The 27,698-nt window shown below is 46.6% G+C and overlaps 1 protein-coding gene across 1 annotated transcript in view; it reads right to left on the bottom strand.

The window, feature by feature from the left end:
- The window catches only part of CLCN1 (chloride voltage-gated channel 1), a 104,867-nt gene that overhangs the window by 35,785 nt on the left and 41,384 nt on the right, over positions 1-27,698 (bottom strand). Inside the window, exons 4-8 of the mRNA XM_060236930.1 lie at positions 25,821-25,949; positions 23,972-24,105; positions 21,477-21,554; positions 18,743-18,821; positions 9,851-9,976 (exon numbers count right to left, since the gene is read on the bottom strand). Coding sequence (XP_060092913.1) covers positions 9,851-9,976; positions 18,743-18,821; positions 21,477-21,554; positions 23,972-24,105; positions 25,821-25,949 — 546 coding nt within the window. The remainder of the gene's footprint in view (positions 1-9,850; positions 9,977-18,742; positions 18,822-21,476; positions 21,555-23,971; positions 24,106-25,820; positions 25,950-27,698) is intronic.

The following is a 27,698-nucleotide window of genomic DNA, read 5'->3' as shown; positions in this document are numbered from 1 at the left end:
AGTCTCAACAGCTCACTGAGAGGGGTTTTTTTTGCTGTTGCCATGGGGAAGTAGTCCTGCCTCACAAGGCCAGCCTAAGAGTACAAGCCAATCTAGTGGTGTAATATTTAGATCTGACATGGTTAACTGTTTCTCAGTTTCAATTCAATAAAGTAAGGCTGGGGGAAACTGAGAAGGCCCTGTGGCTTGGGGGGACGAGAGGAGGAGGAAGAAGAAGAAGAAGAAGAAGAAGAAGAAGAAGAAGAAGAAGAAGAAGAAGAAGAAGAAGAAGAAGAAGAAGAAGAAGAAGAAGAAGAAGAGAAGGAGGAGGAAGAAGAGGAAGAGGAGGAAGAGATTGGATTTATACCCTACCCTTCACTAACTGAAGGAGTCTGAGTGACTTACAATCTCCTTTCCCTTCCCCTCCCCACAACAGACACCCTGTGAGCACTGTTCCCTCTAAGTTGCAGAGTCTTGTGAGCAAAAACTTTACATTGTGAGCTACTGGCATGAAAATTGTGAACTACTGGCATTAAAGTTGTGAGTTACTACATAAATTACTGTGCTGTGGGATCATCCTTTCTGAGCTAAGACAAATATGTATGAGCTGGAGGCTAAAAAATTGTGAGCTAGCTCATGCTAACTCAGCTTAGAGGAAACACTGCCTGTGAGGGAGGTGGGCAGCTCTGAAAGAACTTGTGGCTGACCTAAGGTCACTCCAGCAGCTGCATGTGGAGGAGTGGTGAATCAATCCCCGTTCTCCAGATTAGAGTCCACGCACTTAACCACTACACCAAGCTGGCTCTCACGAGCATCTGCTTCACCTGCAGAAAGTCCCAGGTTTGATCCCCGGCTTCTCGGGTTTAAAAAATGGGTCAGTCAATAGGTGATGTGAACGATCTCTGCCTGATGCCTGGGAGACCTGCTGCCAGTCAGCATAGTAGTGACCTCAGTAAATCAAGCTAAGGCGGTGTCCTGAGTGCTATTCTCGGAAAGGGATCCTAAGACTTCTGGGGTCTGCTGGAGTACTCCAGGTAGTCTCAGGTGAGTTGCATTTGGTCTGCAGAAGATCAAGATTCGAGTCCAGCAGCACCTTTAAGACCTTATTCCAGGATAAGATGGAATCTTGCTCTTCTAGTTGGTCTGAAAGTCATATCCAGCCATCTTGCCGGAACAGGCCAGAAGGATGGAACAAAGCAGTAGACAAGTAGCACCTTTAAGACCAACTAAGTTTTATTCAGAATGTAAGCTTTCGTATGCTCTAAGCAGACTTCAGCAGACAAAAATGGAATGGCAAGCAGTCCTAAATATAGAAAAAGTGGGCAGTGTGTTGGTATGTAGAGTCATGGGAATGTTTTTCGCAGAACAAAAGAATCACAAATTGGTGTCTGTGTTTGTTAGTCAGTGTTGAACTGGGCTGAAACCACAGTGGAGGGTGATAAAAAGCAGACTGTGTGAAGTGAAGCGAAGGATGGACCCGTTCACCTTTGGGGTGCTGTCCATGGTGCTAGATAGATGAAGAAATTGGGTGGAAATCCTGGGATGGCAAACATGGTATCTGCTGTGGCCTTCAGCCTCTCTGGAGTTGTCCAACAGTGGAATCAGCTCCCTAGGGAGGTAGTGAGCTCCCCCTCACTGGCAGTCTTTAAGCAGCGATGGGACAAACAGAGATACTCTAGACCAGGAGTGTCAAACTCATTTGTTAGGAGGACTGGGTCTGACATTAATGGGACTTCGTGGGGCCAAGCCATGCATGTCCTAAAATGTAATGCCAGATAGTGAAGATATAGACTTTATAATGGACACAGGCAAGCACAACTAAATATATTATTTTTTTAAACATAAAATACAAATGTGCTTAAAACTCTTGTGATACTTTGTTTAAAATGGAAAGGTGGGAGAGTGGTGGGATTTTGCGACGCAATACTAAAAGTAAAACATCAAGGAAAAGCACTCATGGTCTGGGCCTATTAGCATTGACCATCCCATTGTCTAGACCAAGGTTGGCCAAAGTTGCTTAATATAAGATCCACATAAAATAAACGCTAGATGTCTGAGAACCACAAGACATGAACATCAGATGTTTGAGTGAAGGGAGGGAGGGAAGAAAATAGATGGGGAAGGAGAGGAGAAAAGAAAGCAATTTTAATTGTATTCGCCAAGCTGCCAGCTGGCTTGGCATGGAGAAATGATTTAAAGTGACAAATGCCTTCTCCAAGCCAATCAATGAAGTGACGGGGGCTTTGAGAGCCACACAATATGTGGGAAAGAGCCACATGTGGTTCCCAAGTCGCAGTTTGGCCATCCCGGTCTAGACCTATTAGCATTTGTATGAATGTAGTCTCGAAAGGAATTGAACTGACTTCCCCCTTCCCCTGACTTCCCCCTTCCTGCCTGTTCTCTGTTCAGAGAGAAGAAGGGGAGAAAAAACTTCTAAAACTCAGAGTGAAGACTTCCGTTCATTTCAAAGCCCCAAAGGGGGAAAAAAATGCATTTCTTCACACTCATCATTTAGTTGTTGCTTTTGTTTAAATTTCTGCATTGCCCAGAAGTACACAGAACTAAATTATTTTGAAATCCTTCCATGTATATGCGCAAGGCATGCGATCTGGTACGAAGATGACGATGTCTTCCTAATTGCACTGAGGAAGCGAGAGGCAGATGGAATAATTACGAAGACAGATGTTTTCAGTCCTGGAGCAAGCTCTGACAAAAAAGAAGAGTTCTGTATGATAAGTAGGACACCTCGCTTGGACAAAAATCTTGCTGACCTAGTGCTAGATTAGTTGGTGTGTCTGAATGTAACACAAGATGTGAATCTAGGTGTCATGATCCTGGGCCTGGTGAGGCCTGCAGGCCCCAGGGAAGCATGCTTAGGAGTTACTGGGGAAAGCCTACATCTCCCAGGATCCCTTCTGTCCCTCTGATTGGGTGGCCAGGTTTTGGAGGGAAACTGGCCCAGAGAGGGGTGGGGCCTGGGAGGAGAAGATAAAAGGGCCAAGCCCAGGAAGGGGCTGTTCTTTCCCTGGAAGGTTGAGCTGGAGGTCAGCTGTGCTTAGAGAGCTTTTAGCAGGGGAAAGCTCCCTCATCCAAGGCAAGAGGTGAGTGTTGGTATTAGGTAGGGAGTGTATAGATAGACGTGTTAGAGCATTTGTTTATTTTCCCTTCACCCTTTTACTGGTTAATGCACCTTGTTAATTTATATTGCACTGAAATAAACCTTTTTGTTGTTGTTGTTCACTCTGCCTGGTCCTCACGCCTATTATTTGGCCTAATCTAGAGGAGGCCTGAAGGGCTTGGGAGGGGACTCTGGGCCTTCTCAAGGGAGACCTTAACCCAGAGTGGTGGCAGCAATTGGTAATACCCCCCGAGTCGTGACACTAGGTCGGCATCATGTGCACATCCTGTGTGCCCACATCCCGTGCGCCTCTAATTAACCTGTGCATGAACTGTGTACCTCTGGACAGCTATTAAAAAGGTAAAGGTAGTCCCCTGTGCAAGCACCAGTCGTTTCCGACTCTGGGGTGACATCGCATCACAACGTTTTCACGGCAGACTTTTTACGGGGTGGTTTGCCATCGCCTTCCCCAGTCATCTACGCTTTCCCCCCAGCAAGCTGGGTACTCATTTTACCGACCTTGGAAGGATGGAAGGCTGAGTCAACCTGAGCCAGCTACCTGAACCCAGCTTCTGCCGGGATCAAACTCAGGTTGTGAGCAGAGAGCTCAGACTGCAGTACTGCAGCTTTACCACTCTGCAGCACGGGGCTCCTCTGGACAGCTTTTAGTCATCATGTTTTCACACCGAGTTGCTCCTGTCTTCTCTGCTCAGTCTAGGTATTTATGGGTCATGGGACTGGCTCCCTGGAATGGCCTTCCAGAAGAGGTTCAGAGGTCATCTTCATGGCCTATTTTTAGGAAGGCATGCAGAGTCTTTGCTGAGGTTTTTTTTTTTACGGTGACTGAGTAGTGCATAATCAATGGAACAATTTCTTATTGGTGAGGTGCGTCTACAGTGATGTTGGTGACATCTGTTTTTTATAATTTTGTTGTATTTTTTTTCTACCATATGGGCATTCTGTTAGTCACCTAGAGTCTTGGGAGAAAGGCAGGATATAAATATATCAACGCTGTTTGATTTAATGCTTGTTAGAATGCTATTTTCTGCCTTCCAGTAGAGAAGGAGGACAGGGTGATCCAGCCTCCGCTTACAAGTAAGATTAATTTAGTTTACAAATCAAATTACACTAACGATCAAGTCAAATGTATGCATGTATCTGTGTACGGTTGGCTGGCAGCTTTGCATAAGGAGACTGAAAGGGCCACAAAGTAGGGTTTCCAGACTGAGGCTGGAAACTGGCAGGAGGGACAGTGGGAGGGACAGTGGCTTAGTGGTAGAGCATCTGCTTGGTAAGCAGAAGGTCCCAGGTTCAATCCCCAGCATCTCCAACTAAAAAGGGCCCAGGCAAATAGGCATGAATAATAATAATAATAATAATAATAATAATAATAATAATAATAATAATAATATTTTATTTTTATATCCCGCCCTCCCCGCCGAGGCTTGAGACCTCAGCTTGAGACCCTGGAGAGCCGCTGCCAGTCTGAGTAGATAATACTGACTTTGATGGACCAAGGGTCTGATTCAGTATAAGGCAGCTTCATATGTTCATGTGGGGGCTGGAGCAGGGACGCAGGGGAGGGGGGAAGTGCAATATCAGTGACATCCAGGTTGTATCCAAGAATAACAAAGGGTAGATCTAGGAAACACTGAAAACTGGTTTTACCATAGACTTTCCTAAATTCCTAGAACTGCCCTTTGTCACTTCTAGGTTGTACCTGGAAGTGATATAGTGAATTGATATAGTGAAGTGATATAGTGAATTGTACAGCAGTTTGGTGTAGTGGTTAAGTGTGCGGACTCTTATCTGGGAGAACCGGGTTTGATTCCCCACTCCTCCACTTGCACCTGCTGGAATGGCCTTGGGTCAGCCATAGCTCTGGCAGAGGTTGTCCTTGAAAGGGCAGCTGCTGTGAGAGCCCTCTTCAGCCCCACCCACCTCACAGGGTGTCTGTTGTGGGGGAGGAAGGTAAAGGAGATTGTGAGCCGCTCTGAGACTCTTTGGAGTGGAGAGCGGGATATAAATCCAATATCTTCTTCTTCTTCTTCATTATTCCCCCCCTGGGCAATGGAGCTTACCAATAGGCAGACTTCCACTATAGGAGGAGACATGACAAACTTAGCCACAAGGGGTCATGATGGCCCAGAGAACCAGGCCTCATTTTTTGGACAGGAGCTCATAGAAGCAGAGCTCCGGAACCTCTACATTTTATTGTGCTCTTTCTTTCTCTCCACACCCCCCCCCCAAAAAAAAAAAACATGCTGCTGGGCTCCGTTGTTCAAAACCCCTGTGAGAATTTTACTAAACACTAAGATTTGACAAACTTTCTAATATTTTTCCCCACACGCACAAAAAGGGGAAATAACCAAACATACAAAGCAGACAGATGGAAATCATCAGTAGCCAGATAGGAAAAAGATCCACCAGTTACCAATTTAGGGTCAAACTAGATGTCCACGGGCCTGACCCATGGATGGCAACACCATTTTCAAATGCCTCAGTCCTAACTTCATTTTTAAATCTCATAAAACGGTGGTGGCATCCATGTGTTGGACTCCACAATGTACTTTTAAAGGATTCAGATATTTCTGCAAACCTGGGGTTCCCTTGAGTTTGCAGGGAAAATGTTAGCATTGATGTGGCCCCGATCTGCCAGTTGAGATATTGGTAGAGCCCCATGGCGCAGAGTGGTTAGGCTGCAGTACTATGGTAAGGCTATGTTCACGACCTGATCCCAGCAGAAGCTGGGTTCAGGTAGCTGGCTCCAGGTTGACTCAGCCTTCCATTCTTCCGAGGTTGGTAAAATGAGTACCCAGCTTGCTGGGGGGGAAAGTGTAGATGACTGGGGAAGGCAATGGCAAACCACCCCGTAAAAAGTCTGCCATGAAAACGTTGTGAAAGCAACGTCACCCCAGAGTCGGAAATGACTGGTGCTTGCACAGGGGACTACCTTTACCTTTTTAGATATTGTAGCGACCACAAGTCGCTATTAGATATACAGTATTTTCCCCAATTTAAATAGATTTTCCTCCCAATTTTACATGGTATTATCTCTAGATTCCTTCTCTAACAATGCATTCCCTTAAGGAAGGGACCTGATCTCTTATGGGTCTCAAGGCATTACTAATTAATTAAAAATAATTAATTAAAGGGTGGGGTTTTTTTTTTAACAATTTCCCTTACAGTGCCAGTCCAGGAGTGTTACGACCAAATTCAAAACCCAGAAAATGATGTTGGGGGTCGGGGGTGGGAAAGGAACGGTTTGGCACTGGCGAACCATGCACCAAGATAAAAGCTGGGTTTCTTGAATGGGTAGTCCTTGGGAGTCCCAACTTCGCCTCTGATGAAGTTTGTTCAGACAACACATTTCCGGGGGGCGGGGGGGGGGTTTCCTGCTTCCAAACTCCATCTTTGGGGGGAGAGGGAGAGAGAGAGAGAGGACTGCTATAATATAGTGGGTTCAACGCAAGGAAGAGGCGAGGTGGTAGTGATCATAGCAGTTTATTAAGTACAGCAAGAATAGGGCTGCACTAAAAGGACTGGGGAACTGGGCCAACGAGGCCAACTTATATACAGTTCAAGGTTCCCGCGCTAGCACGCCGTTGGATCATTCAAACTGCAGGGGGCCCTGATTGGAGCAGGGCAGCAGGGATTTGGATCCTGCTGCCCATTGTTCCAGAGTCCCCAAGCTCAGTCCTTATGGCTCCAATAAGCCAGGCAGGAACACACACAATAGTCTTCACTTTGGTCCGCATACATAATAACTGCAGTCCAGAGGAAGGAGCGGTCATTTAAGCTTTTCTCTTCAGGCAAGGAAATGTCTAATAGCATTTTCACACATGGCCTTTAAATTGCTTTTGAAATTCTCTCTTTCTTGCTATTTATATGAAATGCAGCAGCACTGTAAACACCAAAGTTCAGTTCGGTTCAATTCATTTGCTTAAAGCCATCTGTTAGTGCAAAGCAGCAATCAAGTTTGTATACCAAAAGTTTAGGTGGAGCGACATGTATAAATTCCACATCCAGTAACTCCAAGCAGCACATTAATAGATCAGAATGGAGACCAGGCCTGTAAACTAGAAGTACCAAGCTTTACATTCTCACATTTTGACATATTACTGTTTTATTGCTTTCTCATATTCATGCTATCCAGATCAAAGGTTTGCTCGATTTGTTAATTTTACTGTTCTATCATTGGATCTTACATTTGTACCATTTTGCATTCTAAACCACTGCCTACCAGTTATTGTACCTGATTCCTCATCAGATGAAGTGTGCTTAGAGCACACGAAAGCTTACGTTCTGAATAAAACTTTGTGGTCTTAAGGGTGACTTGACTCCTGCTTTGTTCATTTGTTATGAGGGCTGGATCTGACATAAATGACATCTGGTTGGGCCGAGCCATGTTGGGCCAGGCCATGTGTGTACCTATGTAAGATTAGGTGGCAGAGATACAAACTTTATAAATTAACACAATTAAAACATGCTTAAAATGTTAGCACTCATTGGTCTTAAAGATGTTTTCTTTGTATTTCTCCCATGGGATCCAGGGAACTCGACAAAGGAAGCTCCGGCTCTTTCCTGTCTTCCCCAGGGGACCAGGAGGGGGAGGAGCCTCAGCCAATAGAAGGACATGAGACTTGGCTCAGTAGCTCTCCTGTGCTATTAAGAGAGTCTGGAAAAACAAGTTCCTCCTCAAGGAAGGAGCCTTAGCCAATTGAGAAATTAGAAGCTCTGCTCTGTAGCTCCTGTGCGATTGAGCAAGCATTGCAAAGCAAACTTATGCAGAAGGAAGCAAGATATAGAGAGGAGGAAACAGATGACAGCCGGTTGCTCTGGGGCCTGATTGGAGCCCTTCGGGGGCCTGATTCGGCCCCTGGACCACATGTTTGACACCCCTGTTCTATCCCATGAAGGCTTCCCATTCACTAAGCAAAGCAAATCAGGTTTATTACAATCAAAAGACCAACCAGCAAGGTTAAAAACAGATATCTCTGAAAAGCAAGAATCTCCTGAATGAAAACTTCTTGAAGAAAGCTGTTGACTGCCACATAGGTGGCTAAATGTGTTAGAGTAAAGAGGCTTCAACTAGAGTAACTCTGCATAGGAATATCCCACAAGGGACTAGGGAAGCTGTGAATTTCACACTGAACGTGTTCAATGATCAAATTTGTCTTGTTTGACTGTGTTGATCACTGGGTCTGTTTGGTTTGACAGTGAATGGCTCTATCCCTGCTAAGCAGGTTCATATCAGGTTTTTTCAAAAAAAAATTTGTATGTATACAAAAATGCTACCAATCCAAACAGATGGGCAGCCATAAAGGTCTGATTATTTAGAAGAATACCACACAGTAGGTTCTTAAAAAAAATAATAAATAAACACCGCATTTCTGATTGACTCACATGGTGTGTGGCTGACTGAAGAAGATTGCAGATTTATACCCCGCCCTTCTCTCTGAATCAGAGACTCAGAGTGGCTTACAATCTCCTATATCTTCTCCCCCCACAACAGACACCCTGTGAGGTGGATGGGGCTGAGAGAGCTCTCCCAGAAGCTGCCCTTTCAAGGACAACTCCTACGAAAGAGCTATGGCTGACCCAAGGCCATTCCAGCAGCTGCAAGTGGAGGAGTGGGGAATCAAACCCGGTTCTCCTAGATAAGAGTCTGCTCACTTCACCGCTACACCAAACTGGATTGAAGTGTCTGTTTGAACATTTGTCTACCAAGGAGATCAGCTCAAAGAAAGAAGGGAAGTCAAACTCAGCTGAGTTGTGTGAGGACATGCAAATGCGAAAGACTGCTTGTGCTGCGTTTTCAGGAAGGGATGTGAGGAAGCAACTTGCTAAACAGCCGCTGATAAACATGTAAACAACCCACTGAAAAACTGGTTCCCTCATCACTAGTGGTGAGCAGGCCTCGTTTTGGGCAGAAGCTCGCAGGAGCAGAGCTCCAGAACCTCACAATTTTATTGTTCTTTCTTTCTTTCTTTCTTTCTTTCTTTCTTTCTTTCTTTCTTTCTTTCTTTCTTTCTTTCTTTCTTTCTTTCTTTCGTCTCACCCCCCCCCCCCAAAAAAAATTTTACTTCTGGCCTCCATTGTTTATACCCCCTGTGAAAATTTTACTGAACTATAAGCTTTCACAAACTTTCTAATATTTCCCCCCGCAAAAAAAAAAATGGGAAAATAACCAAAAGATATAAAGCAGAAAGATGGAAATCTCCCTCATGCCACTGTGGCCACATAGGAGAAAGTAATTTAAAAAGTATGATGGGAGTAAAGTTTTATTATGACAATTATAATTCGAGACGCATTGTGAGGTAGATGCTGAGCTGATATAATTTAGTACACTTTCCGGTGATGTCAGGGGTGTGTGGCATATGCAAATTAGTTGTGCTAATGAGCTCCAGGACCTCTTTTTCTATGAAATGACCCCTGGGGATAAACAAGATATAAGCTTAACTGGTACCACAATAAGGGACTGGGGAAAGACTCAGGGAGTATGTTGCTCACACCAATCAAAGGCAGTCAATGAATTCATTGGATCCTGCCCCCCCTAGCCACACAGAAGTCCTGCACAAAGGAAATGTAGGAAGGGCGGGGCTTTTTTTGAGCAGGAACACAGTCCCGGCTGGCTTGATGCCAGGGGTGTGGCCTAATATGCAAATGAGGTCCTGCTGGGCTTTTTCTACAAAGAAAGTCCTGAGGAAGGGCAATAGTTGCAGCAGGGGCTGGGAAGCGATCTCACCCTACCTGCATCTTTGTTCCAGACAGCAAAAACTCGGAAAACAAAGGCGCTGAATGTGGCTGCAAAGAACCCGCGCCAGTAGTTTCGGACCGCAAAGTAGGTGGAGGTCACTTCGATGCTGAAGAGAACACCTAGAGGGGGACAGAGATGTTCTCATCCGTCTGTGACAATAGCCTACCCCTCCCCCCACCCACGCATCTTGCATTCCATCAAGGTTTCGCCTCCACATAGTTTAGAAAAGGGCAGGTTTAAAGAAAGAGTTTGGGTTCCTCTCTCGCTCCAAAAGAACACTGCCCTCCAGTTCAGAGATGAGGCCACAGTGGGAAGGAAAGGAAATTGTTACGGGGGTCAAATCTGACGTAAATGAGACCATGTCGGGTTGGGCCATGTGTGTCATAAAATGTAATGCCAGGTAGCAGAGATATAAACTTTATAAAGGGCACAGACAAACACAATTAAAGGGTTTTTTAAAAAAAATAAATGATTAGAACATTAGAACTCTTAAAGGTGCTTTCTTTGTATCTCCCACGGGATCCAGGGAACTGGGTAAAGGAAGCTCTGGCTCTTTCTTATTTCCACAGGGGACCAGGAGGGGGAGGAGCTTCAGCCAATAGAAGGAAGAGAGGCTTAGCTCAGTAGCTCTGCTGTGTGGCTGAGAACACTTGGCAAAGTAAGCTATCCCCTCCTCCCCAAGGGAGGAGCCTCAGCAAATGGAGAAAATAGAAGCTTTTCTCTGTAACACCTGTGCGAATGAGTAAGCCTGGCAAAGCAAGCTGTGATGCAGAAGGAAACAAGAGAGAGGGGGAAAGGAAGCAGATGACAGCCAGTTGCTTGGGGGCCTGATAGGAGCCCTCTGGGGGCTGATTCAGCCCCTGGGCTGCCCGTTAGACACCCCTGCACTAGAGTAACACATGCCCTGACCTTTCCAGTTGAACAGTTGTTTGATGAATCCACTGTGCTGGGTCACTCTACCTGCTCCAACAACAACAACAACCAAAAGCACAATACAGCCGGGGAGGCCAGCCACAACTGTATGCTACAAATTTAAATAGTGGAGGGTTAGGCTGTGTGCTGTGGATGGGGATGGGGGGAAGAAGAGAGGACACAAATCTTCTAGGAAAAGCTGGATGGAGATCAGCTGCCACTTGCCTCCGAGTGGAGTCCCGAAACAACAGCCAACCCCGACGGCGCATCCCACAGTCAGGACATCTGTGTAATAATATGGCTGCTACTAGGGGAAGAGACATGAGAGAGAGAAAGACAGGGAGGAAGAGAGAGAGACACACACACAAAATGAGACATGGAAAACAGGAAGAAAGAAAAGTAAGTGACAGAACTGGAAACCAGAGGCCTTTGATGATAGATGGATATGGACTTTGTAGCGCACAATCTGCCTGATCCAGAAAATACTGGATCATTTTGTACCCTTATTGTGGTACCGGTTAAGCTTATATCTTGTTTATCCCCAGGGTTCATTTTGTAGCAGAAACTCCTTTGCATTTTAGGCCACACCCCCTGATGTAGCCAATCCTCCTGGAGCTTACAGTAGGCCTTGTACAACGAGCCTTGTAAGCTCTTGCAGGATTGGCTGCATCAGGGGAGTGGGGCCTAATATGCAAAGAAGCTCCTGCCACAAAATGAGAACTGCAAGTTTCTGCGCCTGGAGTTTCCTTCTCATGTCTCCCTTGCATACAAGCTCCTCGAGGAGACTAAATTCTGAAACAACTTCACAATGAACGGCTCATCTCTTAGGAAGCTTCCACCTGGGGACGACCTTGCTTGGTTTTCCCCATTCCTCATGCAGCTGCCAGTACAGCACAACAGCAGCAGGGCTTCCACAAAGCCAAGTTTTCCAATCATTTCCTTCACCCTATCTGCCAGAAGCAGTCATATCCCTATTCCCAGTCCTCTGGGGCTTCCCCCCTCCCTTAAAAATCAGCAATCATTGATTTTATATCAGTGCAGCTATAATATAGTAGGTTCAATGCATTGAAGAGGCGAGGTGGTAGTGATAATCAGCTCTTTATTAGATACAGTATGGTCGGTGGCTGCTCTACAAAGACTGGAGAGCTAGCCTAACGGGGCCAACTATAGACAACCCTGAGTTCCCGCAGAAGTACGTTATTGGATCACTCAAACCAGCAGGGGGGCCGTGATTGGTGCAGGGCAGCAGGGATTTGGATCCTGCTGCCCATTGTTCCCAAGTCCCCCAAGCTCAGTCCTCCAGGCTCCAATGAGCCAGGCAGGAACACCATTGATATCCATAGTAGTTCACATACATAGCAGCTTTATAACACTACATGCAATAGGGTTCTCCAGATTCTCAGCTGTCATGTTTATAAAAAGAAGTCTCCAACCCCTTATTTCAGGGGTGGCCAACGGTAGCTCTCCAGATGTTTTTTGCCTACAGCTCCCATCAGCCCCAGCCAGCATGGCCAATGGCTGGGGCTGATGGGAGCTGTAGGCAAAAGACATCTGGAGAGCTACCGTTGGCCACCCCTGCCTTATTTCATGGAGATATGCTTAGGGTTGCTACGTCCCAACTTCTCCCCAGTGGGGGTATTTGGAGGGCATTCTGGAAGGGGGAGGGGCCCTCCTCAACACAATCACATCATGCAGAATGACATCATCGCACTGGGAATGCATATCCCCCCCCTCACTTTCCCCAACCATTTAAAGGGACCTTCCCTTTAAACAGGGGGGGGGGAGAGAGGAGTGGGCTCTGATTGTTCCTGTTCTCCAAGTCCCAAGATCAGGGGGCTTGGAGGGCAACAGCAGGGGACCCCACTTGAAAAGAGTGGGCGCCTTGCACGCTTGCCCTGAAGCTGGGGGTGGGAAGGTGTGCATGGTGCCCATGGGATCATGGAGGACTGTTCAGCATGGGGCTCCCCCCACCCACCAATTGGCTGGCATCGGAAGAAGAAGATATTGGATTTATATCCTGCCCTCCACTCTGAATCTCAGAGTGGCTCACAATCTCCTTTATCTTCCTCCCCCACAACAGACACCCTGTGAGGTAGATGGGGCTGAGAGGGCTCTCACAGCAGCTGCCCTTTCAAGGACAACTCCTGCGATAGCTATGGCTGACCCAAGGCCACTCCAGCAGGTGCAAGTGGAGGAGTGGGGAATCAAACCCGGTTCTCCCAGGTAAGAGTCTGCACGCTTAACCACTACACCAAACTGGCTCTCAGGGGGAAGCCCCCAAAACGGGAGGATCACACGCCCCCCAGGGACTGGCATCCCTCTGCCTTTTTTCTTATATGTCTGCGACAGAAAGGGCTAGACACTTTAAAACTCACAGAACCCATTACACATATTGTTATAACATTCTATTGATATCAAAATATTCCGTTTACTGATTTTTTTTTAAACCCCTCCTCCCATGAACTTTCCCACCTACATGGCCAGTATCCATGCTTTACTACCATCTTTCCTAAAACTTTGCTGCAAAGCAGGTTTGAGAACGCAGAGCAAAAGTTGAGGAAACCCCAGCAGGTGCATGATTGCACCACAATGCTGTGGAGAAACAGAGAAACAATTTCTCAACAGCATCAACTCTGTCAGGCAGGGCCAAAACTAGACCGGGGCTGTGAGGTTTATGCTTCTTTAATTAAATTAGCATCCCCCCAATGCCCCCCCAAAGAAACAAATCCTGTCAAGAAGTTACCACCAGCAATCTGCATGAGTGTAACTTGGAATGTAACTTAGGAGCAATCTGCATGAGTGTAACTTGGCATATAATTTAGGAGCCCTGAGGCACAGAGGGGTAAAGCTGCAGTACTGCAGTCCAAGCTCTGCTCACGACCTGAGTTCGATCCCAGCGGAAGCTGGGTTCAGGTAGCCGGCTTGAGGTTGACTCCACCTTCCATCCTTCCGAGGTCGGTCAAATGAGTACCCAGCTTGCTGGGGGGAAAGTGTAGATGACTGGGGAAGGCAATGGCAAACCACCCCGTTAAAAGTCTGCTGTGAAAACATCGTGGATGTCACCCCAGTCGGAAACGACTGGCGCATGCACAGGGGACTACTTTTTCTTTTTTTTAACTTGGTCACATCTAGTAATCTACCTGCAATGACTCACAGTGTCCTATAGAGAAGTGATGTCTGTAGAAATTTTGTATGGGGTAATGCAGCCTAAGAGACATTGCATACTAATTGTACAACGGTTTTCCTGATTTTTTTAGAACGCCTGTGGGGGAAGTTAGACACAAACCAGGTATTCAGAAATATCCAGAGGTTCAATCCTCCCAGAGCTGCACCCCAATAAAAAGTCAAATGGGGGGTTATGTATTCAAAAGCTCCCACATTTTAACCCTCTGTGTGTACAGAATTTGAAGGGAAAAAGTCTATACATTTCTGACCTCTAGAATCTAGTATTTGGGGACAGATACAGGATTTTAGAAGTTAAAAATGCAAGATGGGATTCTGGCAAATTTCTGCTGATGAAAGGTAGGAAGGGAACCATTTGACCAGTGAAAAGGTTATTCCAGGAACAATGTTCCCTCTAAGCGGTGGAATCTTGTGATCAAAAATTCCACTTTGTGAGCTAGACATTAAAATAGTGAGCTACTGAATAAATTAGTTTGCTCTGGAGCCATCCTTCCTGAGCCAAGACAAAAATGTGTGAGCCAGAGGCTAAAAACCTCTGAGCTAGCTCACACTAGCTCATTTAAGAGGAAACACCAGCAAAGAACTCTGGAACCTGTGCAGAAAAAAAAAAAAGCCATGGGGGAAGATGCAGAGAAGAGGAAAATCAAGCAAAATACATTGGAAAAGCTAGTAGAATTCAGCCCACGGAGTTTATAACCTGCCAAATCTATGTGGATTCTTTTCATTCTGAAGCAAGATTTCCCAAAGGTATTGTTCCCGAATTGGGTTGAGGCAGGAAGAGAGGCGAAGACAGGGATTGGCTCTGAAGCGTCAAGGCCCTTTCTGTCACACAGACACGATATCTGGCCCGTATCCCACTGTTCGTTTCCTTTGGAAAGGGGAAGCTTCACTCTTGATTGGAGGCTGATGACACATTATTTATCTGGCAGTTTGTTTGGATAGCTATCAAACCTCAAGGGCACTCCACAACTCATTAGCTACAAGACCTTGGAGAGCCTTAGTGTGAAGCCATTGCCAAAGGTCACGTCACAATGGAAAGGGGGAGACGAAGTAGCAAACAGCTCCTGATACGTTGATGTTTGTTTATTTTTATTTTCAATGATCTCATTTTTCTCCTTCTCCGTTGGACTCGGAACAGCACTTGATGTTCCCTCTGGCTTGATGGATGCTTGTGCTAAGGTGCATCTTGACTCCTGTAAAAGCAGGGCTTTTTTGGTAGGAAAAGCCCAGCAATAATTCATTTGCATATTAGGCCTCACCCCCTGATGTCACCATTGTCTCACGCAGGGCTTTTTTGTAGGAAAAGCCCAGCAGGAACTCATTTGCATATCAGGCCACACACCCCTGATGCCAAGTAAGCCGGAAATGCATTCCTACTCAAAAAGAGCCCCATGTAAAAGCTTAAGGGAGTTCATTCTTATACAGCTAAATTAACTTGCTTCTGCTAAAAATTCTGTATGAACTTGTGAGGCTAGGATGAACTGAAAATGTCAAGACAGTGTGCGTTTGCAATAAAAAAAGGCCAACGCCATGCTGGGAATTATTAGGAACGGAATGGAAAACAAATCAGCCAGTATCATAATGCCCCTGTATAAATTGATGGTGCGGTCTCATTTGGAGTAGTGTGTGCAGTTCTGGTCGCCGCACCTCAAAAAGGATATCATAGCATTGGAGAAAGTCCAGAAAAGGGCAACTAGAATGATTAAAGGGCTGGAACACTTTCCCTATGAAGAAAGGTTGAAACGCTTGGGACTCTTTAGCTTGGAGAAACGTCGACTGTGGGGTGACATGATAGAGGTTTACAAGATAATGCATGGGATGGAGAAAGTAGAGAAAGAAGTACTTTTCTCCCTTTCTCACAATACAAGAACTCGTGGACATTCGATGAAATTGCTGAGCAGACAGGTTAAAACGGATAAAAGGAAGTACTTCTTCACCCAAAGGGTGATTAACATGTGGAATTCACTGCCACAGGAGGTGGTGCCGGCCACAAGCATAGCCACCTTCAAGAGGAGTTTAGATAAAAATATGGAGCAGAGGTCCATCAGTGGCTATTAGCCACTGTGTGTGTATATATATAATTTTTTTTGGCCACTGTGTGACACAGAGTGTTGGACTGGATGGGCCATTGGCCTGATCTAACATGGCTTCTCTTATGTTCTTAACTGACGGGATCAGTGCCTTTCTGAAAGCCTCCTGGCTTCTTTATAGAAAAATTAGTTTTCAGATGGGATTCTCTCTCAAATTCTCACAGCTCAAATCTCCCTATAAAAACTCAAATTTATTTTCTACTGTGTTCTCTCTTTTTTAAAAATCAACAGTAAGGATACCACTGGATCTGAAGATGGGGCGAGAGGTGGGGGGAGGGGGGGTAGAAGTAATTGAATTTCCTAGCAAGCAAGTCCTGGCCTTTAAATTCACCAGGAAGACACTAAAGGTTTCTCTTTTCAAACCGTGCTCCATATCAGTCAACTCTTTAAAGTAAAACTTTAAAAGGCTCAAGGATCTAAGTCAATTTTTTGACATTTGTCTTCTTATTGCAGCGCTTGGGGGATTCGTACTTGGTAGCGTGGAAGGGACTGGCAAAAGGACTGGCTCGCATAAGACCGGGGGCCGTTGTCGGCTCTGGATCAAAGAAAAGAGGATGAATAGAGCCATCATCGCATTTTCAGTCCTTGGCTGTATTATGAAGAATCCACCCACCAGTTTAATGACTAATTCTTTCGCTTACAAGTATAATACGCTAGCATCAGTTTCCATCCCAGATGACAGCCACCTTGCATACTCTCCTGTACTACACAGCTGAAAACAGTGATACACTCCTGTAGATTCTTGGTCATACAGTGGAACCCAGCCAGCTTTTCTGCTAGCAGGGCTGGCCCAGCCACTGGGCAACTGCCTAGGGCGCCGGCCGTTTGGGTGCGCAAAATTGGGCATCCCCCCCCCCCATGTAACTTGGTGACGTTATCAGTGCAGGAGGGCCCTAGAAGTTAGCCTTGCCCAGGGTGCCAGACAGTCTATGGCCAGCCTTACCTGCTAGTAAAAAAAGTAGAGAGGGATCCCCTTTGACTGCCAAAAAGGCGATGCTAGGGAATCCCAGGACCCACATTTACGAAAGCTGAAGCTGTAGTCAGAAGGTGAATTGAGTGAAGAAGCTGGCCAGATCTAATCATTTCTGTATCCCCTACATATACACCCACAGTCCACTGTACACTTCATCAATTTGGTCTGCAATCACCAATTCCAGATTAGTTTCTAAAGGATGTCTTAGTAAACTGACCATAATGGTTTCCCTTTTTTTTTCAAAAAATAGAGTCCACTTAATAGAGTATTTAAATAGGACTGAATCTAAAGCAGGTTATACTTACTTTGGAATAGCCAGCAGAACTCCAATACATTTTGTAACATTTGCCATGTAGATAAAGAGTTGGGGAGGGAAAGCAGAAGAGAAAGTGGTACACCCCACTACTTGTGTACACATCAGCAACTTTTTCTCAAAATGAATCCCCTCCAGTTCTCCACAGAGGTAAGATAGGGACAGTGATTTACAAGGGTAAGGAAGAAGAAAACACGAACAGTGGGGATCAACAGCATGGGTGAATTAAGCCAACTTCCTGTCTGTGCATTTGAGATTTCTTTTCCTTGCATCACTTCCTATTTTCCACAGATCTGTCCTTCACCTCCTACGGTTACATGAGATTTTTTTTTTTTAAATCTAGTCCTTTTCAGACATAACAATTACGCATACTGGGAGTCTTCCACCTGCACATATCAGGAATGTGTCCTGTCTTCACTCTTCCTGATATATGCAGTTCCCATGGTGTCTGAAAAGGGCAATGTGCAGATTTTGCACATGCGTATAGCCTCTGTACTCGATGCACGAAAATCTGATTTTTTCAGGATTCTGGTTCACTGTGACCGAGACAAAAATCCACATCTTTCAGAGAGCATGATAACTGTGTGTCATCAGGAGGATCGAGGGTTGCCAAGAAGCTCCACCACCGTAGCAGGAGACTGTTCTCCGGAGTGTGCGACGTGCGTGCGGTGTGATAATGTCACCCAGAAGTGACATCATTGCCCAGACACGTCGCACTTGGGACACTCTAGGGTTTTTGTTAAAACTCTATGGTATCATAGAGTTTTGTCACTAATTCTAGCGCGTCCCTGGCACAACACTCTAGGATTCATGGTAAAAACTCTATGGTTCCATAGAGTTTTGCCACAAATCCCAGAGCATCCCTGGCACAATGTGCCTGGTTTGATGACGGCACTTCCAGGTGATATCATTGCACAGGGCACATGCAATTATGGGGCTCTGTGGCGACCGGGTTCCCCCGGTGGTCTGCTCCTGCCGGTGGGTTGCCCCCCACCCCCAGCAGGAGCTTGGCAGCCCTAGGAGGATCTGAGCATGGCTGCCAGCATCCCAGCATGTTAGAGCTGCCAGGTCTGTGTTGAAAAATACCTGGAGACTTTGGAGGTGGATCCGGGAAAGGGTGGGGTTTGGGGAGGGGAGGGGTCTCAGCAGGGCCCAATGCCATAGAGTCCACCCTTCAAAGCAGCCATTTTCTCCAGGGGGGCTGATCTCTGCCAGCTGGAGATGACCTGTAAAAACGGGAGATCTCGAGGCCCCACCCACCTGGAGGCTGGCCACCCTACAACTGTAACATGTTTCTAGGCCCGCTGCAATGCCCCAAAGCAGGCAAGATGTCCTGAAAAATACAGATTTCCGAGCCAGGGATTTCTTCAGCCGGGAGAGTCAACTGTATAAATAAGGGGTGAAATGCACTTGCCTCCAAGAGGTGCCCCGAAGCAACATCCAACGCCAACTGCGCAAGCCGCTGCCAGGAGGTCGAGCTGCCTGTGCACATTCTGGAACAGAGAGCCCAGCCAGAGAGAGGCATGCCAGGGTTAGAGGCAGCACAGCCATGAGGTTAGTCCCCCTCCTCCTCCTCCAGAACCAAGCTGCGGGCAACAGCAGAGTCAGCCTTCTCATACAGCACATAGAGCCTGTCTTCGGTGCAGAGAACAGGTCTGGTATGGAGAGGTGGCCGTGACCAGGGCTTTTTTGGTAGCGGGAACTCCTTTGAATATTAGGCCACCCCCCCCCTCGATGTAGCTAATCCTCCTGTAGGCCCTGTAATCTTTTGAAGGATTGGCTACATCAGGGAGGTGTGGCCTAATATGCAAAGGAGTTCCTGCTACAAAAGACCTGGCCGTGACGATTCCGTTTCTACGGGCCACCAGACTCTCCAGCTCTGTGTCAGTCTCCATAGCATCCTGGCCTTGGTTACTCAGTATTGGAAGGAAACTGCACAGCCGGTCTCTCCATAACGCCAGCGCCAATCTCCTTTGCATTACAGCCAGCGTCGCTTGTGCGCAATTAGCTGCTAGGGACACAGCCAGCCTCGAGACACGGCGGCTTACAACAGCCGCATTTTCACAGCACATCATGTTTGTATCGGGGCTTAGTGGTCTGAGTGCTAGCCTAGGATCCGGGGGGACTAGGTTCGAATCCCTGCTATGCCATGGGCAATTAGGCCAGATGCACATCTATCAGCCTAACCGCCATCAAAAAGTGATTGTTAGGATAAAATAGAGGAGGGGTGAGCGATGTCGTAAGCTGTTTTGTGTCCCCGCTGGGGGAGAAAATTAGGTTATAAATATCTTAGATACATAAATAAGCACTCTCTGTCCTCGCGACAACGCCCATTAACGCATTAGTCTGGGTAAATTCATTAATAATTACAAATTGCTTCGGAACCAGACATTATGTATGGGCTATGGGTACAACGAGGACTCTGTTTATTTTGTGCCACAAGGAAAAAAAATCAGGACACCGAAAACAGAACCCTCACAAACAGAACTAATTGGGCAAATGTAGGCAGTTTTGTATACATTACAGTAATTTTGGGCAGGAATTTGGAAATACGTTTCCACGCACAATGGGACGGTAGCGGGGGATGGAGTGAGGTGTCAGCATAACGAGGTTAGATGTTTAGTGGGGGAAATGCAGCCATGGGAGGGAGGTAGAAAGCTGTGCATTTCTTTTCAAAATTAGTTCTCGTTGAGAGCCGCTCAACAGGTTAAAAGACCCATCCATGGCTGCCAGAAGCCCTGCCAAAACCACCTTTAAATTCTTTTTTGTGTAGGGGTGGGGTATGTGTGTGTGTGTGCATGCCTGGAAGCCATAGCTGTCGTCTGACAACCCCTAGTGGGGTTTGGACATTTCAGAGAGGAGGCTTGCTGTTGCCTGCCTCTGCATCCAGGTCCTGGTATTCCTTGGAGGTCTCCCATCCTAGGACTTGCCAGGGTCAGCCCTGCTTAGCTTCTGAGATCTGATGAGATTGGGCTGGGCTATCCAAGTCAGGGCTACCACCCTTGATTTCTGATTCTTTACAAGAAATTCCTAGCAACCCCTGAATTTCTCTACAACCAGGAGGTCTAGAACCTTGCCTTTTATTGAAATGGATGTCAAGCTTCTTAGGGTGCCAAGCTTTGGACCAAAATACATGACACATGTGACGTGACTGAGGTTACAGGTGCTTGATTGAACTGGTAGCCTTATGTATGAACTGAGGGATTTCAACTTCAGTGTTCCATTGCTCCAGAGCTTTTTTGTAGCAGAAACTCCTTCGCATATTAGGCCACCACCCCACCCCCAATGTAGCCAATCCTCCAAGAGCTTACAGTAGGCCCTGTACTGAGAGCCCTGTAAGCTCCAGGAGGATTGGCTACATCAGGGACTGTGTGACCTAATATGCGAAGGAGACCCTGCTACAAAAACAGCCCTGCTAATGTCACTTGTATTTTCGCCCTGTTTTAGCTGCTAAGTAGGGTCGCTCCTGGCTAGTACCTAGATGGGAGATCCCTGAGGAAGTCCTATGCAGAGGTAGGCAGTGGCAAACCACCTCTGAACACCTTTTGCCTTGGAAACTCTATGGGGTTGCTATAAGTCAACTGTTCCTTGACAGCCCTTTGCACTACCCCCACCCAATATTTTAGGTTTGATATCCTGGGGGAAGGGGGGGGGGCGGAAACAAGACAACGAAAACAAGACAACCTTAACTCTGATTACAATAAAGCGTGGAGGAGTTTTAGCAATGAGTCCAAAGCTTTCTGTAAAACAACTCCTGTGGGATGCACAAACCAGTCATTTCTTTTACTCTACCAAAGAGCCAGCGTAACCATTTACTGTTCTAACCACACCATCTACTTTACACAGGGGTGGAATTCTAGCAGCTCTTTTGCCTATTAGGCCACACACCCCTTATGTAGCCAATCCTCCAAGAGCTTACCAAAAAGAGCCTTGTAAGCTCTTGGAGGATTGGCTACATCAGGGGTGTGTGGGCTAATAGGCAAAGGAGCTCCTGCTAGAATTCCACCCCTGACTTTACAACCGATGGATTTATTGTCGCTGGGCTGATTCCAATCCCATCTTCGGGACTCTAGGCCCATGAAGCACTCTGGCCTAATGTTATCCGCAATCTCTTCCCCCAAAGCCGATGGAGCATGCAGAACACTTACCTCGTATACACCGCAAAAGATGGACATGAACTTGCTGAGCACAGCGGCGCATATGCTGGCAATGTGCACAAAGGGGCCCTGCCAAAAAGAAGAGCGGAAGGGAAGTAGAGTGAGGAGCACCCCAACATTGGCCAGAAACGGAAACAAACTCATCCTGTCAACACTTGTTTCTCCTTGTTTGCCTCCATTTCCCCCTTTATTACCATGAGGAGTGGGCTTCTAACAGGAGATCCTTTGCATATTAGGCCACACCTCTCTGATGTAACCAATCCTCCAAGAGCTGACAAGGCCCTTTTTTGTGAGCTCTTTGAGGATTGGCTACATCAGGGATGTGTTGCCTAATATGCAAAGGAGCTCCTGCTAGAATTCCACTCCTGCGTGAAAGTATCCCTCTTTAAAGATCGCCTCCTCTTCTCCCTTCTCCTGTTTCTTCCGGTCCCTCCTCTTTTCAGTGGCAAAAAGACATCCTTCTGCCTCCCCTCCCCATCTATGAGACTTTCTGAACTACTCACTGTCAAGCTGTTTCCGCACAGGGAAGCTTCTCCACAGGCCTCATTTTGGACAGGACCTCACAGGAGCAGAGCTCCAAAACCACTACATTTGATTGTGCTCTTTTTTTTTCTTAACCCCCACTCCCCCCCCCTGCAATACTTGCTTCTGTGCTCCATTGTTCAAACCCCCTGTCCCTGTGAGAATGTTGCTGAACTCTAAGATTTGACAGACTTTCTAATATTTCCCCCCCCACAAAAATGTGAAAATAACCAAGACATATCAAGCAAACAGATGGAAATCTTCCTTGTACCACTATGGCCACGTAGGAGAAAGTAATTTTAAAAGTATGATGGGAGTAAGGTTTTCTTATGACAATTCTACTTCAAGAAGCATTTTAAGGTAGATGCTGAGCTGATATAATTTCATACACCTTCCGGTGATGTCAGGGGTGCAATGAGTTGTGCAAATGAGCCCCAGCACCTCTTTTTCTACGAAATGACCCCTGCTTCTCCACATTGGTTTTGCCCCTATTGTGTATATAGAGGCATCCAAAGTAGCAACAGAGCTTTTACATTTTCTGTGCACTTGCCTCTGTTCGGGCCTGAAGACCACAATTTCCCCTGCATTCTCCCCTGTCATGCCATGAGAGGGCTTTTGGAGGGCATTTTAATGTCTTTAAATTAGTAATTGCTATAACCCTATAGCATTTTACTAGTGCTGAGCCAGGACGGTGCTGGGCCAGGCTCAGCTGCATGGTGTCTGGCTAGGGTTGCCAGACCTTAGGTGGGAGCAGGGGACCCCCCCAATTTCACAGGCTCCTGTTTGCCTCTGGTCAGCTGGCCCCACTCCCAACAGCCACAACAGCAGCCATGAGGGGCAAGAAGAAGAAAAAGAAGATGATGATGATATTGGATTGATATCCCGCCCTCCACTCCGAAGAGTCTCAGAGCGGCTCACAATCTCCTTTCCCTTCCTCCCCCACAACAGACACCCTGTGAGGTAGATGAAGATATTGGATTTATATCCCACCCTCCACTCCAAAGAGTCTCAGAGCGGCTCACAATCTCCTTTACCTTCCTCCCCCCCACAACAGACACCCTGTGAGGTAGATGAAGATATTGGATTTATATCCCGCCCTCCACTCCGAAGAGTCTCAGAGCGGCTCACAATCTCCTTTCCCTTCCTCCCCCCCACAACAGACACCCTGTGAGGTAGATGAAGATATTGGATTTATATCCCTCCCTCCACTCCAAAGAGTCTCAGAGCGGCTCACAATCTCCTTTACCTTCCTCCCCGACAACAGGCACCCTGTGAGGTGGGTGGGGCTGGAGAGGGCTCTCACAGCAGCTGCCCTTTCAAGGACAACCTCTGCCAGAGCTATGGCTGACCCAAGGCCATGCTAGCAGGTGCAAGTGGAGGCATGGGGAATCAAACCCAGTTCTGCCAGATAAGAGTCCACACACTTAACCACTACACCACAAAAGCGAGCGGGCCCTTTGACAATGTGACTTTTCCTTCCAGACAGAGGTGGAATTCTAGCAGGAGCTCCTTTGCATATTAGGCCACACCTCCCTGATGTAGCCAATCCTCCAAGAGCTTACAAAAAAGAGCCTTGTAAGTTCTTGGAGGATTGGCTACATCAGGGGTGTGTGGCCTAATATTCAAAGGAGCTCCTGCTAGAATTCCACCCCTGCTTCCAGACAGCGATGATGCACTTGGACTGCACTACCCTAATCCTCTAAAAGATCAAAGCAAAGCAGGTTTAGGAAAGAACATATTGAGGATGGGAAAGGACTGGACTTAGAGCCCAACATTCCACCGATGCTTTAAGATACAGTTATATTTCAGATTGGAAGTGAAGCAGAGAAAATCACTCCATGGAAGCATCTTCAGGCTTCAGTATTTTCACAACAAAGATGTTCGAATCTGCTCCCCCCGGTACTAATGGTGGACTCTGTCTTCTGTCACTCATTCCCCCCTCCCCCGCATGCATTTGTGCTCACCTCTTTCCCAACAGGTATCCCGCTTCCCAGACCAGCTGTCAACGCTACTACTTTGGCTACAAAAGCTTTAGGTGTGAGGTATTCCTTGAGGACTACTCCCCGCATAATAGTTTTGAGCTCTGGGATCCCAGAACCTGGAGAAAGGAGGAAAAAACAGCACTGAAGGACAGAGAACAACAGAAGACAACTCAGGCTGAGAGACTGAGGCCTCAGATGGGGAGGGACGGTGGCTCAGTGGTAGAGCATCTGCTTGGGAAGCAGAAGGTCCCAGGTTCAATCCCTGGCATCTCCAAAAAAGGGTCCAGGCAAATAGGTGTGAAAACCCTCAGCTTGAGACCCTGGAGAGCCGCTGCCAGTCTGAGAAGACAATACTGACTTTGATGGACCAAGGGTCTGATTCAGTATAAGGCAGCTTCATATGTCCATATGTTCAGACACATCTCCATAGGCCTATAAAATGCAATTTGCAAGACTGTGCAGCCTCTATTTGCCTTGGGGGCCATGCAAAGAGGGTTCAACCATTCAACCTCTGCTGGTCTAACTCGTCTGATGAAGCGTGCTTAAGAGCACACGAAAGCTTATGTTCTAAATAAAAACTGGTTGGTCTTAAAGGTACAACTTGACTCCTGCTTTGTTCAACTGCTTCAGACCAACACGGGTCCCCGCTTGGATCTATCCAAAAACTAGTTCCCCTGCTGTGTTACTAGTATTTTAAAGGAAAAAAGACATGTCAATCTTGTTTTTCTCTCCTTTAAACCAAGTGGAGGCTGGAGAATCAAACTGCCTTTCCCGTTCCCTTACAACTCCAAGGCAAACTAAGGCCGCTGGAGGCTGCAGTTTCCATTTTACGGACAGAGAAGGATGCATAATCTTCATCTCTCTGAGTCATGACTGAAATTCAAACGAAACATGATGGTGCCAAGAACATGCAAGTCTAGGATGCTAATCAGGGGTGGAATTCTAGCAGGAGCTCCTTTGCATATTAGGCCACACACCCCTGATGTAGCCAATCCTCCAAGAGCTTGGAATTCTAGCAGGGGCTCCTTTGCATATTAGGCCACACACCCCTGATGTAGCCAATCCTCCAAGAGCTTGGAATTCTAGCAGGGGCTCCTTTGCATATTAGGCCACACACCCCTGATGTAGCCAATCCTCCAAGAGCTTGGAATTCTAGCAGGGGCTCCTTTGCATATTAGGCCACACACCCCTGATGTAGCCAATCTTCCAAGAGCTTGGAATTCTAGCAGGGGCTCCTTTGCATATTAGGCCACACACCCCTGATGTAGCCAATCCTCCAAGAGCTTACAAAAAAGAGCCTTGTAAGAGCTTGGAGGATTGACTACATCTGGGGTGTGTGGCCTAATATGCAAAGGAGCTCCTGCTAGAATTCCACCCCTGATGCTAATCCTGACTCGTGGCTAAATCTCCCCCTGGCCAGGTTCAAATGCCAACAATGAGTCCAGTGAAGTCAGGTGCAGGTAGAGATCTGCTCTCCACATCTGCGTAACTCTTTTTGTTTTAAAAGATCAGGGAGCCCTCCCCCCCAGCCCCTGCCCCAGAAATGACTAAGGGCAGAGGTGGAATTCTAGCAGGAGCTCCTTTGCATATTAGGCCGCACACCCCTGATGTAGCCAATCCTCCAAGAGCTTACGAGGCTCTCTTTTGTAAGCTCTTGGGAGGATTGGCTCCATCAGGGGGTGTGCGGCCTAATATGCAAAGGAGCTCCTGCTAGAATTCCGCCCCTGACTGAGGGAGACCTGGCTTTCAAAATCTGGGCCTGCCACTGTCAATGTCTGCTTGTGTTTGACAGGCAGGTCGATCTCCACACACACACGTTGCTCTCTCTCACCCACAGCTTGTGGAGAAACTAGTTGGCAGAAGAGGGCAGCAAAGAGGATAAGGATGAGGGGGTAGGTCACCCAGACCAGGAACTGCATTGGGATGCTCGGTCCCATCTCTTTGTAAATCCACTTATAAGCTGCAGACCAAAAAGGGAGAAGAAAGAAAAATGTTATCGAAGGTAGCACAAACGGCAAGGGATGCAGTAAATCACAGTGGGAGGTAATAATAAGGTCAAAGGCAACGGTTTGGACTTGGGGAGGGGCTGTTTAGCTTGTTATTCTTGCTTGATCTTTGCATCTGTTGAGTAGAACAAAGTTTGATTCCAGTGGTGCCTTTCAGACTCACAAAGGCCCTTTCTACACTAGCCACTTGATCCTTTCTTTGTGCACATTTCAAAGCTACCTTCTACGTTACATACCGCCTTCCGTTCTGTCTTGCCTTGCGTTTTTTCCTAGCTTCTACATCTGTTTCATGCAAATGTGTACCGACAACACTTTGGTCGTTTTTGCACTCACCTTAATCAGCAGCGACGACCCTCTTCACCGCGCAGGATCTGCGCGGATTTCGCACTAATTGCCGCGGAGCACCCAGAAGAGCCGGAAAGTCCCGGCGCTTTTGCGGCGCAAACGGAAATTGGTTTTTGGCGGTTTCCGTTTGCGCCGCAAAAGCGCCAGGACTTTCCGGCTCTTCTGGGTGCTCTGCGGCAATTAGTGCGAAATCCGCGCAGATCCTGCGCGGTGAAGAGGGTCGTCGCTGCTGATTAAGGTTAGTGCGAAAACGACCTTTCACTCTGCTGTTGCCCCGCAGTTTTCAAAACATATTTTGGCCTGGAGCTTTCTCTAGATCTAACTCTTAATTGTAGAACTTTTCCTTTAGGTTTCCAAACTCCTCCCCAAACCTCCGTAGTTTGCATTTAAATGTAAGATTGTTGTGTTAATTTACATCTCAGTGTGTGTTCCATGGCGATCTAGCTTCTAATTTTAATTTGTATGGGGATCGCAGTCTTCAACACAATGAAAGAATCTGTAGAGGTTTCCGATGAGTGAAAACAATTGTCACTTTTAAACCAAGGCAAAGTTAGTTTTGTTAACCATAAGGGGAATATGGCAGAGGCACCACTATCTAACACATAACCTATAGAACCACAAAATGCTAGTTTCTAAAAGTAAAATATAGCCCAGGAGCACATTAAACAATGCAAATACATAAGTAAAAATCCACAGATAACACTGTTTCATTTGGAAAGATGCGAAGCAAATTTTAAAATGCAGAATCAATTTAGGTGATGCGGATCTGTAGCAGGCAGGTTGAGTGCTTGCAAAATCTGGATCAAACCTGAATGTAGAAAGGGCCAAAGTTTATTCAAGGTCTGAGTTTTAGTTTTAGTGTGCAAGCACACTTCTTCAGATACATTGAAATGGATGCTAACAGTTCATACATATAGACAGAGGGTGAACAGCAAACTAGCATACTACATACAACTTATTTGCTATGAGGGCCAGATCTGTTATGAGGGCAAGATTTGTTATGAGGGCCAGATCTGACCTTGTCAGGCTGAGCCATGTGTGTCATAAAATGTAATGCCAGGTAGCAGAGATATAAACTTTATGAAGGACACAGACAAACACAAAGATTTTTTAAAAGCTTAAAATAAAACCACAAGACATGAATGCGAGGTGTAGGTAGGTAGGTAGGAAGGAAAGAAGGAATGAAAGAAAGAAAGAAGGAAAAGGAAAACAAATAGATGGGGAGGAAGGAGGGAGGGAGAAAGAGGGAGGAAGAAAGCAACTTTAACTTTAAACTTTAACTTTAAATGCATTCTCCAAGCTGCCAACTGGCTTGGCTTGGAGAAGTATTTTAAAGAGACAAATGCCTTCTCCAAGCC

This window comes from Heteronotia binoei, chromosome 4, assembly GCF_032191835.1.
Source record: "Heteronotia binoei isolate CCM8104 ecotype False Entrance Well chromosome 4, APGP_CSIRO_Hbin_v1, whole genome shotgun sequence".
Taxonomy (NCBI): Eukaryota; Metazoa; Chordata; class Lepidosauria; order Squamata; family Gekkonidae; genus Heteronotia; species Heteronotia binoei.
Note: the sequence above shows the minus strand (reverse complement) of the source record. Positions and strands in the feature narration are given on the sequence as shown.